Source organism: Falco cherrug, chromosome 3 (genome assembly GCF_023634085.1).
Source record: "Falco cherrug isolate bFalChe1 chromosome 3, bFalChe1.pri, whole genome shotgun sequence".
Lineage (NCBI taxonomy): Eukaryota > Metazoa > Chordata > Aves > Falconiformes > Falconidae > Falco > Falco cherrug.
The window spans coordinates 118572698-118587381 of NC_073699.1; the positions used below are offsets into that span (position 1 = coordinate 118572698).

Consider the following 14684-nt stretch of genomic DNA (forward strand, 5'->3'; position numbering starts at 1 on the left):
CTCTCTGCTGGAAAATTTTCAAATAAATACATTTTTAGATAAATATAGTTGGCTGCTTTTAGCAGAGTCGGCAGCCTTCACTTCTACTTTGCAATCAAATTTGATATAAAAAAATCCTATTTATTCATTCAAAGCTGGTGGTGGAAACCCAGCTCTGATGTGGGAGGTCACTTTCACTCCATTTCGTTTGAAAAGCCGGACAGGGAAGCGCCGAAACTGAATTCCCAACCAAGAACAGCAATCCACAATTCACAAACTCCCTGGAAATGCAGGATACAGCCCTGAGCGCTGTCTCCTTGGCTGAAAAGGAAGTGGATGTCATTTCCCCCAAAATGTAAAAGAGCAAACTTGCAGTAGAAAAATAAAGCAGCTGTAAAAATTCATAGTGGTTATGGCCACCATATTCCACGTCCTAACAAAGAAAACAGGCCAAAAGTACTTTCTGTCTATTTAATGTCACTGGTTTCAGTGGCGTTGCACTGGAGGCATGCTAACATTCGAACAACGTGACGTTTTTGTACGTGCACTTCACCAGGGTTGCAATTCATCACGCACCCCAGCTCCCGCTGATGTTTCACATTGTGGTTTGGGTCTGGAGAACCAAACCCCACATGAAACCCAAGCAAAGGCCCTTTTGCTCTACCTGCACAGAAACTGTAACTGTTGTATTGTTGTGATAAAATCAATCAATCTCAGTATTTGTGAAGTCCTGGGCAGCCAAAGGCTGACTTCATTCTTAGCAAAATTAATTTCCCTGTGGGTTCACATTTTTTAAATAAAAATCTGCTATAGATCAATCTTGTCCTCCAATTAGCTATTGTACCCACTGCACAATTTGACCAATTCCAAGTGCAGCAGAATGGAAACCCCAAATTGTTTTAAAATGGATTCTCCGAGATGCCAGCCCCTCTCCGCGAGCAGTAAATGTTTCCACCACGAGGTGTCTCAGAGGTTAAGGAGCTGGAAGAAGAAATTCGGGACTGGCTCTTGCCGCACACCAACACTGGCATTCGCTCGTTGTCATGCCTGGTTACATCTGTTCAGAAAGATAAAAAAAGAAAAAAAATTAGTATTAAAGGGTTGGTTTTGCCTTTGTTGTGTCCTAAGTATAAGTGAACTGTATTTTAGGGAGCTATTAATCTTTAGCATCCTTTGAAAGAAAGAAAAGAGTATAATTCTTCCCCAGTTCTGCAAAAAACTGCACAACGCCCCTAAGTCTGCGAAGTCGCTTTACATTTCCACATATCTGGTAGAGGCTAGGATATGATTACATGTTTTGTAACTGCAGTATGGATATTTACCCTGGGTTTGAAATCAAAGAAACATTGATGTCGCTAAAAGGACTTGAAAGAAAAATGACCTCTGGTAACAATCACCTATTTTGTAAATATTCGCACTAGGCAGCTTGCTGTTTTCATACAAAAACAAACACGCAGAAGAAAGCTTGAGATTTTCTCCCCAGTATGTTCCACTCTAAATAAACATTGTGTCTGAGACTGGAAACTCATTTTATGACTACTGCGGTAACATTTGAAGTGGTTCTGTAGTATTTCTCCATGCTTCATATTAAACTAGTTATTTGGATGTTTCATGCATACATACATTAGTTTAGTTTAATAAGGGCTGCTGGGAGAAGCAAAAAAGGAGGGAGAACTTGAGACCCTTCCCTCACTCAAAATGTTAATACTTATAACACCAATGTTACTATTTCTAAAGATTTTTTTCATACTGTACAACTGATTTACAAAAGTTAATTAAGCCATGGTAAGAAGTGGTCCATGACTGAGGAGAAAAAGACCCGTAGCAGGCCTTAGAGGAATATATGAAAGAGGAATTAGGCTGACAGTGAGGTGTCTGCAGTTATGAATGTTTCAGCTGCCATCTAGCACAGGGTAATCTTCAGGTAAGAAAGGCATGGATCTCAGCAGGTGGTTGATTTAGATAATTTTTTCCCCAAACTGTTCCCTCCTCCTACAAACATAAACAAAAGACTGACAAGAAGAAATCTGCATTATCTCTATATTATTAATTGCAGATTGCAGGAGGAAAGAGCAGCATGTGTCCAACCTCCTAATTAAGAATAATTACCCCATGAGGTTCTGGTAAGTGTCCTACGTACAAACAATAAAACTGCATGAATCACAGTAACATGTACCACCACTAAAGAAGCAATTAAATGTTGTGAGGAAATGTGTCCCATTTTCTGGGGATTCCCTGGGCGTTTTTGACCAACAAGGGAACAGTTTAATGGCTGTTGGCACAAATTCAGGTATGTCACAGAACTAGATATGCTCAGGAATTTTAAAAATCAGGAAGCACAAGAGGAGTGGATGGAGATCAGAGCAGTGAGGCACCCAGAAGGTGCAAGGTAGCGTCCTCACCCTGCTGCAGTTTCTGCTAGTCAAGTCTGTGGTGCAGCGCTTGGATAAACCTGTCTGGAACAGCAGGGGTTTCTGCAGAATGGTTTCATTATTCCAGGGCTCAACACAGTCTCATGAACGATAGTTTCACCTTTTATAGAATAAAGCAGGAAGTAAAATGCCTGCAGCAACATGTGGTACATAAAGCTGAGAGGCAGGACGGAAGGAGTGGCTAGTAGCTGTTGTAACGGCTACCCAGCCACACCAGTTCTCAGCAACTTTCCTGTGTCACTTGACGATGAGAGTTCTCTCCCTCCTGCATTGTTTTCACTCCCTCCTTGAGCATGGATTAAGCCTGCTGTCCAAGAGGTTTTTCTTGTATACCATGAAAAATATGCCCATAGGGCATTTTTTAACCCAGATGAGTGAAAGTAATTGCAGGGTCATATGAGAGATTACAGTGAACGTCAAGCAAATTTATAGAGACTGAAAGAAGGAAAGGAGGGGTTGATTGTCTTTGCACAGTAACATCATTGATTTCAGTGGATATAATCTTGATTCCTCGTGGAACAAAAGAGATCCAAATCAGGCTCAAGAGTCTACAAAAAAGATAATATTGGATGTGCAAGGAGGGTCTGCTATCTGAACACTACTGACAACCACACATTCACAGTTCTGCTGGAGACCATTCTTTCAACATGGAAGGGTTAAAGTTCATTTATAATTTCTCTGAACTAAATTAAGGTCTTGAAATGTCTTAAGTAGCAGTAGTTTTGAGTCCTCTGCCAAAATCCAAACTAGCATCAAAGTCACAAAAGAGACTTCTTTCTGTGAAAGAAGCATTCAGCAGACTGGTGAGGAAGTGCAAACTTCCGCGGTCATGTCCCCTCTTTTCCCTTTCCCTTTTCCTCCTCTCTCTACGCTTCCCGTGATGGGCAATGCAGCTGGTGTGGAAGGCCACAGGTGGAATCTCTAGCCTGTTTACAAATACTCTGCACTACTTCACAGATCCAAGAACACTGCTCTACTCCTCAGTGGTTTTTCTGACACTGCTTTGTGCTCTAGTCGTCATGAGGGAGGGCGTGGTTGGTGATACTGGACAGGTAAGACAAGCACTGGGCCTGAAAAAAGAAGTCCATGGAATCATTGCACCAAAGAAGGAAATGTTTTACACTGCTATTTTATATGACCTGAGAAGTGTTATATGCCGCTGTTATAATCTAAGAAGTGCAAGTAATCATTCATACTCATGCAGTTCCCACTGCCACTGTATCTGACCACCTCACTACCTTTAACATATTTAACTTCATAACCTGGCTTAAAAATAGAGACCTCTGAGGCTGGAAAGTTCTGTCACTTGTCCAAGATCACACAACCCACAGAAAGGCGAGAAGAGGAATCTGGTGTCTTGAGCATGGGAATAACTGTTTTTTCCCCTCCCCTGGCCACCTGTCTTCTCCTCTCTCAGCAGAAGCTGTGTTCTGCCAGTGGGCAGAATGATGCTTGTACACAGTGTGTGTATCTGCTGAAGGCACACTTGAGCATGCCAAGTCTGTCTTCCAAGAGGCTCCAAGAGCCCTCCGTTTCCAATGAAGTCAATTGGAGTTAAGGATGCTTACTGGCTTGCAGAAGCACTTAGCACAGTTGTACAACAAAGCCATGAATCTACATATTTCCTTGAGCTGTGGAGAGAAACAAGATATGCATAACTAAATTTTTTCCTACTGCCCTAAAGTTAACAGCTTCCATTCCTTCTATGAAAAGAATTTAAAATTTTGTCACTGACAATAAATATGTGACAAGAATGGAAGGTAGCTGTTAAAGAGAATCCTGTTCTTCATTCTTACAGACGAGACAAGAGCTCAACAGAAAACAGATACATCAGCTCTGCAAAAATACCAGCAGCTCTGAGCTGCAGTTCTGGTTAATGTTTGGCTATGCAAAGAATGTAAGCGGGGCAGAAACAGTGAGTAGATTCACAATGCTGTATTTCATCAGACTGCCATGACTTTCCTAAAAATTTAAAGACCAGCAATGTCTTCTCTGTGTATTTTTTTTTAATCCACTGTTATTTCCAAAGCATAAACTCACTCAAAAGGGGAGACATTGGAAACATACAGGAGATAACCATAAGAAAACTAGAAAACCTTTCTTTCATAACATGAAAATGGCAGAAATATTGAAATAAACAGTTTTATTCTGAATTTGGAACAAGTGATGTACTTACAGCATGAAATTCAGGATCATGTTAGAAAGCAGCAACCAGAGTTTGTCAGTGGGTGCTCCTGCATAACTTACAATAAAGAACCAAGAGCAGGTCTCCAAACAACAGAAATGGCCAAACAACTCCATAGATTATTCATGTCATTTTTCAGTAACTCTCAGAAGACAAAGATAAAATTAATACTGCTGTAGCATCAGACAGTTGAATAGACTCCACAGAGGATTATAAATCTGACCTATCCCAGGCAAAATTTGTGAACTTGAGCTCAGATTTTGCAAAAGTCTCAGCTGACTTTTTTTTTTTTTAATTAGCTTTGGTGTCTTATTATGGCAAATAATACTCTCTAAGCATCATGGTATCACAAAGCCTCGCAGAGCCTGCAAGCTGTCTGGAACAATGGCTCATTGAGGTCTTACTAATCTCACCCTATTTTTCTCTGGGTGCTCAGTGATGACAGCTTGTTGCCAACACTAACTCTTCCAGGGCTGATCAAAGAAGCACAGGGCTATGTCACAGGAAGGAAGTTTACACAGGGTGGGAGTTCAGATTTTCAGCAAGAAGAGCTGATGAAAAAAAAAATAAGCAAAGACACAAAAGCAAAGAGAAAATTCCTATTTCCTCTCTTGTGCCTTGACAGAAGAATCTGCTAGGAGCCTGGTACAAAACTTCTGTTACTAAAAGCCTCGTCTCCATTAGAAAAACTTGCCTATAAATCTCTATTGGTAGCACAAGCAAGGCATGAATATAGCTGGAAAACAGTTAAGGACCATGTAAGAATATCAACTGCAACAAAGATGAGTTTTCTGCTTGCTTTCTATGCTAACCTCCAGCCGCAATCTGCTATGGACTAAATGCATCGATGTCTCAAGGATATATCTAGCTGATGGGCTATAGTTAAATAAGAAATTTGGTTCTCTTCTCCCTCTGAGTTTTGGGCTTCTACCACAGACCTTTTCACAATAAAGCACCAAAAAATAAGCTTCAAAAGCACTACAAGAAACAGTGACTTGTGGATGGCATACGACAATTTTTAAGGCTACAGAGTAAAAGAGATTGATAGTCACTGACACAGAGTAGCATCAGCTGTTTATAATACAGAATTAGATGTAAAAGTATAGATCTGCATTTGTACACATTGGTCACTGTCTGTTTAAATATTTCATGATGTATGCAATTAAGTTCCTTCATCACTGTTGACTCTGTGATTTTAGAAATCCAGTGTACTTACCATTATCTATGTTCTGGGCTTATTTTCTCATTTCCACAGGGTTGCACAGTGACAATGAATGAAAACAATTTCCTTTGTATCTATAACCAGATTCACTTTGGGGATCTGAGAACTGCCATATTTGGTGTGTGAAAACTTATGTCTGGCATGTTTGGAAACAAAAGCCTGTCTGATTTAGACTTTAAAAGAAGATGCAGAATAGATTTATAATGATTGTAATTAGAATAAAAGCGTGATTGCACTGAACTTAAATCCTGGTCCAAATTTCATATACACCCACAAATCTATCCAAATAGAAATTAACTTAATAATTAATAGTGGATCACTCCCATTACAAAAAGACACTATTAATTATGGATGACGCTTGTATTTCTTCCTAGCTGTTTACATCTTTTCACCCTCCAGTTCATGGAGGGCTCTGGATAATGCAGCGTGTACAAATAAATGCCTCAGATGTAAGTGACTACTCCGCTCTCGTCCTGCCTGCACACAAGATGACCCGCTCCTGGATGTTCTTATCAAGCAAAATACAGAGGGGCATTTGTTAGCACGAGCAGAGCTAGAATATTCTCTTTAGAGTTCAGCTTCCTCCTTTCATCCCACCCACCACCAGACACTTCCTGACATTTCTCCTGCAGGCAGAGCAAGGCAACTGCTATTTTTTTCCCCCCTTCTGCAACGGCTGCTTCTTCAGTAATCTGTGAGTATTGGGGGAAGGGGACGTTATCTCTACAGCAAACACAGCCCGGCAAGTCTGGGACGTGAGGGGGTGTTTCAGGATGAAAATAGGCCCCTGCCAGCCCTTCTGCATTTGTGTATCTATGACTAAGCACGCTGAATGCATTGCTTTTAAACTTGGCTTTTCTCTTTCCTTGATCTGTGTGGTTTCCAAGCCGCCTGCTCCCCTTTGTCCTCGCAGCCCCGGGGGATCTCGCAGAGGCAGGTCCCTGACATCACCAGTGCCAGAGAAATGCAAATCCTGCCTGGCGAGCCAGCCAGCATGTGCTGGGGGACAAAGCCAGAGCAGCTCCAGAGCTGGGAGACAAACCTACCTCGCTGGGACTGCCTGCCCCCGCCCCCCCCCCCCGCCCCCCCCCGCCCCGAGCCTGCTCAGGCACCAAGGAGAGACTCCACTACCAGTTGTTTTTCCACTGAAACATTCATGGCTTTTGCTTACGTCATTCCAGCCCTGCCTTGGAAGTGTCTGCAGTACAGGGCCACTAAGAACTAAGAGCTTTTGGCAGTTCTGCCCATGTCTGGGACAAAAAAAGCTGCTGGCTGCTCATCTCCGGCGTTGTCACTACTACTCGGCTGGGAAGGTGCCTCTGGGTTCAAGGGGCCAGTACAGAGAGCAGGAAATAAAGATGCCAGGCTCCAGTTTGTCTTGCCTAGACCAGACTCAACCTCATTCCCCAACAAAGCCTCCTCTAAGCTTTAAACAGAGTCTTCTCTGTGTACCGCACCCAAGCCAGATGTGCTGTGGGCCGGGACTGAGGGAGGCTGTAGCTCCTGCTGCCATGAGCCCAGTGCATCTCTCCACACCTGATGCAGAATTGGCCTCTCGTCACATCCAGTCCCAGTCCCCTACAATGACCGGGACAAAGAAGTGCCCAAAGCAGCACAGAAGTGCCCAAAGCACCACATTTCAGCTCCAAGCCTTCCTTTCCTTCATCTTTCATGTTCCCTCAATTCTCCAAGTTCCGTTTCCTCAGTTTTCTCATCAGTCTGTCCCTGCTCTCAGGCCATCCTATGCCACAACCGCACAGCACTGTGCTGGGTCCATCCCTGGTATCACGTGCCAAGTGAACGGGTGCATATGCTGCTCTTAACAAGTCTCGTGCTCGTTGGCTGGACTAGATGCTTGTCCTTGTGTCACAGTGTCCATGGGAGGCCAAACGCCATCTCCATCCTGGCAAAAGGTGGTATTTGCAGAGGGATTGAGTACAACCTGAAAGAATCTCTGGGGTTTTGCTCAGAAGACTCCATTGGCGTTAGCACGTTCTAAGTGGCGCAAAGCTTGTTTGTACAGGAGTGACTTGCCAGTATAGCTATACTGGTCTGACCTACACTGGTTCAACCTTTCCTAATGCAGTGTCCTAGGAGTTCGGTGAGGTAAGGCTTTGCTGACTCTGCAGTCCCATCTTTTTATACAGGACATCCTACATTGTTCTTCTCAGCTTCTCCTTGGACCCCAGATGCAGGTACAACATACGCAACAGCCGTGTTTCTAAGCCCACCTCACAAAGTCTGTCCTATTTGGACGCTCATTGAGCTCATTGAAAACAGGATCATTCATTGTTATTAATTTGTGTTTGGCCTGAAAGTACACAGCACTACTGTAAGCACCTGCAACCGCAATTCTCTGAAGAGAACCTGAGCTGGAACAGAGGAAGGAGTGCTTAGATCTCAATATGTACAGCTGGCAGGTTTTCTGGGTGATCTATATTCAGCTGTGCATGCCCGTGGGTATGGGGAAAGATCATTCATCCAGTTCATTGAACTGCAGCCTGCATGTGAAAGGAGTTTCATGGTTTCTTTTTTAAATGTCACTGTTTTAAAGACGAATAGTCTCATGCAGAATTGTGCAGCAGATTATAATACAGGCACTCCAGGGGTAAATTAAAAAGCAATTCAAAAACAATACTGTGGAACAATCTTATCTTTTCCCTGCCTTATCCAGGCGTTTATCTAGGTCTGTTCTGCACTAGTTATCACCACATTATCTACATATTATACAGTGTCTTTTTTTAGCCACATTAGTACATATACAGTTCATTCAGAGTCGAAAGCAAGTCAGGTCTGAACAAGCTGGAAAACATCCTGCTCTAGTTCAAATGCCCTATTCAGGGAACGAGCTGAGAGATGTCTGCAGAATACACCAGGGTTGATCTAGTTTTAAATGGTCCATGCTTACTGTCACCCTCTCATCTATCCACAGTATCAGCTCAAGCAAACCTTCCATCAGACATAAATTTCAACAGCATATGGTTGTATTATGGTCTATTTTAATGACAGGATCTATTTCTAACGAAATATTTTTTTTACTGGTCTAAAAGCATTTTCAGATGCATGTTGAAAGTTCAAATATTTCCATCAACTCCCTAATTTACTTATGAGAACCATGGAATGAAATAAAGATGTTCATTCCCGTTAGCATGCTTGAACAAGTTATATTAAATTTTCATTTTATAAAATACTATGGAGATTTACAATGTAGCCCCAAGAAGTTATAACAGCTTTTTCGAGTCTTGTGACGCTACTGGAATTTTTAAGTTATTCTGAATGTCTGAGCATTTGGAGTTGTGATTACATGAAAATATAGGTTTAATTAAAACAGACAACTCGACCCACACACACTTTCTAAACTTCAGCCTGAAAATGTGAAAGCAATGCACTATAATGCCTCAGAAGCCCAAGGTCAAAAAGAAAAAGCAACTTTGTTATCCTTAAGATCTTAATTCATAAACCAGCCTCATCTTTTACAGTCTTCCTCCTGACTTCTGAATAATTGGATTTCTCAACATTGTTATGAATTGTTTAGATAATGTATAAATATTTATATTCTAAGAGGGCTATTGACTTTATTGACTTTTTTTCTTTCTTTGTATTTTCTACCTTCCCAGAAAATCCCATTCAGAATGTTCAGATGATCTGCACATGTACAGCACATCTGTGCTGTTACAGACATGCTTCTGGAGAATCTGTGTGCGCACAGTGGCCTTTTATGCACAACATCCACACGTCATGCCATCTGCTCAAGGCACGAGTGGACATGTCTGAGGCAACCTTGACATGTGGCAGCCCTATATTTAGACTACATTAGAATTTCTAGCTATTCAAAAACCGATACAGACATTAAGTCATATTTAAATATTTTACGGTTACTATATTTTGGGCCCATTTAAAAAGATTAAAATATTAATTCTCTTCATCTGTAGCTATCTATGGATAAAAGTAATTTTTGAATAATTATTAAGTTTCACATCAAGCTCGCAGTTTACATATAGCATCTTTTGTCATAAAAAAATCCCAAATTCTTTAAGAAATTTCACCGCATGACTCATCAACTAGAATTATTTTATACTTGAGGATGAGGATTATTGCGTAAGTGAGAAGCATTATTCATAACTTATTAAATTATTACATTAATTATTTCACTGTCCTTGGAATGCAGTAATTTCTAAAGAGAGGCTTGACAGGATTTCCTAAATGAATCCCAGTATTATGTATCTAGCATTTTAGGCCAGATGAAGGACAGTGTTTATGTACGGATCACTTCATTCACCATTGAAATGCAGCTGCTGCTTAATAACATCCTTTAATTGTGCAAATCAGATAAACCTAGGAAGGGGAGATTTCTCTTAAAGACAAAGTTTTAATTAGCAGTTAAGATTATTTAAGTAGTAAGGAGAAGGGAACACATTGTTCTCATCAACTGCTTGTGGGTGCTGGTGATGTTTGACATTGTTCACAACAAAAAAGACAACAATCTGTATCTTACACATAGTTTCAAATTCTTTCTTAAGAGGCCTATGCCTTGCTAACATTTTGAGCGTCTTAAATATTGGAAAGCATGAAAATGAAAGTCAACATTACAAAGCTTTAAATATTTAGGTTTTAACCTTGAAAGGTTATGCTGATTTTTGCAACTGAAATGTGACCTCTCAGGTATTTCAGGTTAAACAGATATGCAAATCTTCATGGGATTAAGTCCTCACAGTCTGTAGAAACAACCCTTATATGAACTTTTGATCAACACCAGATGAGGAAAAATGTGGTCAAATATAAACCATCCATTCCAACATTAAAACCACGGATGTTTTACAGTTGTACCAACAAATGTTAAATTAACTAAAAATTACATAATGGTTCGTTCATGAGTGATGCCATGGAGGCACAACAAAAAAATACCCAGATTGGTTTATATTCTCAGGCTGATTCTAATAAAGGGAACAACCCAAATGTCTAATAAAGGGAACAACCAAACTTCATGCCCTCTTCAAAACCACTGTGCAGTACGTTCAGCACAGGAAGGAAGCACTTCTAGGCTCCACGGCAGCACAAAATTAAAAGTGAACGGACTTGGGCTGAAACAGGTGTTAAAATCTTTCAATGCTTTGGGTTTGGAACGCAATTACTTTGTTCAATTATGGTTTGTGCTGTGTTGAGCATCCTGTTGAATAAACAAATACATACCCTCTCCAACAGGAAAGCTGCAAGTCCAACGTGTCAACTTCTGGAGCATTCCTGAAGGGAAGTCGCAACAATCCAAGTCTGCCCCGCACCACTGGGTCCATCCCCCAAGGCCGCCTCACCGCTGATGTTGGGTACAAGGCTGGGCACCCTGGGGGTGAGCGGGATGCCAGGCCGCAGCATGCACATTGCATTGCGCCACAGAGGTGTGACACCATGAGTTGGGTGCTGCGCGGGGGCACTGTGTGATGGCCAGCCACGCCTGAGCACCTCGGCCTGGTGGCATGTGAGGTGCGGCAGGGCGAGGCGTGGCCTGCCCTCGGTGCCACGACACCTCACCGCCACCGCACACCACCACAGACCAGGCCTGGCGGCCATGCCACGAGGTCACAGCCCTCTGTAGCCACCATAGGGCCAGTCGAGGCCCACCAGGACCTGGGGCGAGCCTGGCGCTTGCCACCCCGAGCCCGCCCAAGGTGAGGGGTGCTGGGCTGGCCCGCGGCCCCCCGCGGGGCCCAGCGCCCTGGGGCAGCCACCCAGCCCGGCCCTGAGGAGGCGGCCGCGCGCCTGCGCGGGGTGGGGGGGGCGGGGGGCGGGGACACGCGGCCGGGCGCAGGCGCGTGGCGCATGCGCGCTGCGGCCCCGCGCTGGGCTTGTCGTTGCAGCTTTAAGAGGGCTCGCGGCCTGGCGGGTCCGGCCCCCCCGCCGCCCTGAGGGAGCCGCCGGACCCCCGCGCCAGCCCCCTCCTACCGCAGCACGGCGCGGGGCCGGCCCAGGCACCCCGCCGAGCGTCCCCCCGGCGCCCCCCGAAGGGGGGAGAAGGCTGAGAGGGAGTGACCCCCGGCCCCTAGCCCCGGGCTGGGACAGCTGAGGGGGGGCGCAACATGGCGGAGGCCAAGGAGGAGGGGCCTGGCCCCCGTGCCAGGGTGAGTGGGGGGCGCGAGGGGAAGTCAAAGGGGAGGGGTCAGGGGGCGGGGTCAGGGCGGGAGGGGGCCGCGGCCCGGGCGGCGGGGCATCGCCGGCCCGCGGGGATGCGGCGTGCGAGGCGCCGCGGCCCCCGCCGCTGTCCAGGGCCCTGACAGGCGGCCCCGCCGGGCCGGGGGGGGGCCGGCGGCCGCCGAGCGGCCGGACCTGGCGTGCGGGGACCCCTCCAGCCCGGGCCCGCGTCGCAGCTGCCTGCTCGCCCCAGGCCGGCCAGCAGCGCTGTCCCCTCTGGCCTGAGCCACGCTGCCTCTCAAGGGCTCCTTAGTGTTCGCTTAGCTCTTCTTAAGGAGAGCGTCCAGACATCATTTTCAGAAGCGTCTTGGCGTCACTGACAAAATAAACTTACAGCTAACTAGGATCCATCATCACTGGCTGTCTCCTTGTTTAAAACACGGCGTTCTTGCTGCTCTTCTGAAATTTGTTTCAATTGTCCATATCAAGCCATAGTGAGTCAAGATGGCAGTTTCATCCCGTTGTTAGGTACCAGGGCTGTAACCGTTGTGTGAGTACCATTAGCCACACAAATCCTGAGGCTCAGTCCTTCGTTGCCACAGCTTGGTCTGTAAGTGCAGTAGGCACACTCATCTACTTGAAGAAATTGTCTTTTAACCAAAAGGAAGGTTCTTTGTGGCCCACACCTTGTAGTCTGTGAAGTAACTGAGGGAGGCTAACTTTTACGCTCAAAATAATCTTGCAACAAGTCAAGTCCTCTTTCCTGCATGTGTGTAACTTTTGCTGGAAAGCTTTCCGATCGCAATGAGATCAAGTCATATTTGTGGTTGCGTGGAAGAGTCCATAGTCCGCTGCAAGACACGGAGCTGTCCAGTTCCCTTTTCCCAAAGATGAAGAAGTTTTCCCATTCTCCAGCCTTGAGAAAGATGAGGACAATAGCTCAGGTTTTCCTTTCCTGTATGTGGGAGAAGTTTAATTTGCTGAATTTATTTCAGGGAATGTGAAACTTGTGACTGTGGTGAAATTAATTGCTGCTAAACAGAGCAGTTGACCTTCCAGGGTCTAATTGGAGGAGTTGCGCAGACATTGTTTGGCTACTCTGCAGTTACAGAAAAGACCATCGTCACTGAATTGACTCAGACCCGTATCTTTCAGACACTTGTACTGATTTACGAGCAAACTCAAACAATTTTGCGAAATTGCTCACAGATATTACATAAATGTTTAAGTCTTTTGGGGGAATCGAGATTTTGGCTGTCTGCAAAAAGTTTAAAGGGAAGTGGCTACATGTAGGACGATAACTTAAGGAATCTTAAACTTCATTCCTAGTCATTGAATGTTAGTGGACATAGGGAAAGACTTTTACACCATGAGGATAGTCAAGTATTGGAACAGGTTGCTCGGAGAGGTTGTGCATGGTGTCTAGTGGTCTCCTCATGCTCGTTGCCTTGATACGCTCAATTCATCTGTCAAGTTACCTGGCATTACCAGCACAAAAAAAAGGAAGACTGCTCTTTTTCCTCTCAAGCTTGCCAATTATCTGCTAAGGAATAAGAAAGTATCATCAAGTTAGTATCATCTTCATTGGTCTTAGGAAAAATTACTTCTCTATTGGTTGGCCAGTTATCCACTAGGTGGTAAGTCAAGAAGTCTCCATCAATTATTGCTCCACTTGTCCCTGTACATTATGGAAAGCCTTTTGTGCTGTTGGCATTGATAATGTTCTCTGCTCCTGCAGTAGCAGAGAACTTGTTCGGTAAAGTTTCGGGATGGTCCTGAAAAGTGGAGTTGCCCCAGACAAGTAAGTAAGGAAAGAGGAAACACAACTTGCCCAATCCAGCTTGAAGGAAAATACCTTCCTGGTCCCAAGTCTGACAGGTTAATCGGTTAATCTTAATTGTGCCAGAAAGGCTCCAGTGAGATTTTTAAAAATAAATAGTAGCACCAGTGCACTGCGTTCTATCAGTTTGTAATTTTCCGAGTCAGGGAGGTGAATTTCCTCATCTCCCTCCCCATCTCAAAACCAGTTTATGCACCAAGATGTTCTTGAGGAACATGAGGAGAAGTGAATCCCTCCTGGTTGCTTGAAGGAATGATGGAACCTGGAAAGAATGAGATTAGCATACCATAAATACAGCATACTTGGATCTTCCATTAAAGCCATAATTAACGAAGTCTTGCAAGATCTGCATGTTCCGTTCCTCTTAGTGGACTAGTTCCCATTCTACAGGAGAACATGATGATGGACTTCTCGAAATCCTGTGCCTAAGGAATAATGAGCATTTCTTATAAAAAATTATTTTCCTTCATATAGGAAAAAAGACTAATTTAATGATTCTTTCCGAGGGGAACTTCGGAAGTGCTGGTATATTCAGAATTTTTCTTTTCAATATTAAAATATTTTGCAAATTCTGCAATTCCAGAAGCATATATACTGAAACTGACAGTTTTCGAATCCCATTGATAAGCAATTGTCATCTTTTAGCTCAATCCACAGTAATGAGCAACAAACTAAAAAAGAAAGGTTTTGCCAGTGTAAGATTAACATAGAAGTTTGTCTAACTTTGATTTTTTTAATAGTATCTGCAAAGTTTTTATGGTTAAGTTCTTATTTTAGAGGTGGTTAATTTCTGTCCAAAATCAAAACGTGTATTTTCTGAGGAAAATATATCAACATATTCAACTTTTCATCCTTATTAAATAATATAAATATAAACTTGAAAGGTGTATGCTTGTATGGTTT

The 14684-nt window shown here is 43.7% G+C and overlaps 1 protein-coding gene across 2 annotated transcripts in view; it reads left to right on the forward strand.

Moving 5' to 3' along the window:
- Nucleotides 1-11626: 11626 nt before the first annotated feature.
- The window catches only part of ZMYM4 (zinc finger MYM-type containing 4), a 43844-nt gene continuing 40786 nt past the window's right edge, over nt 11627-14684 (forward strand). For both annotated transcript variants that reach the window (XM_055705387.1, XM_055705388.1), the window contains exon 1: nt 11627-11931. In XM_055705387.1, coding sequence (XP_055561362.1) covers nt 11890-11931 — 42 coding nt within the window. In that variant the 5' untranslated portion in view covers nt 11627-11889. The remainder of the gene's footprint in view (nt 11932-14684) is intronic.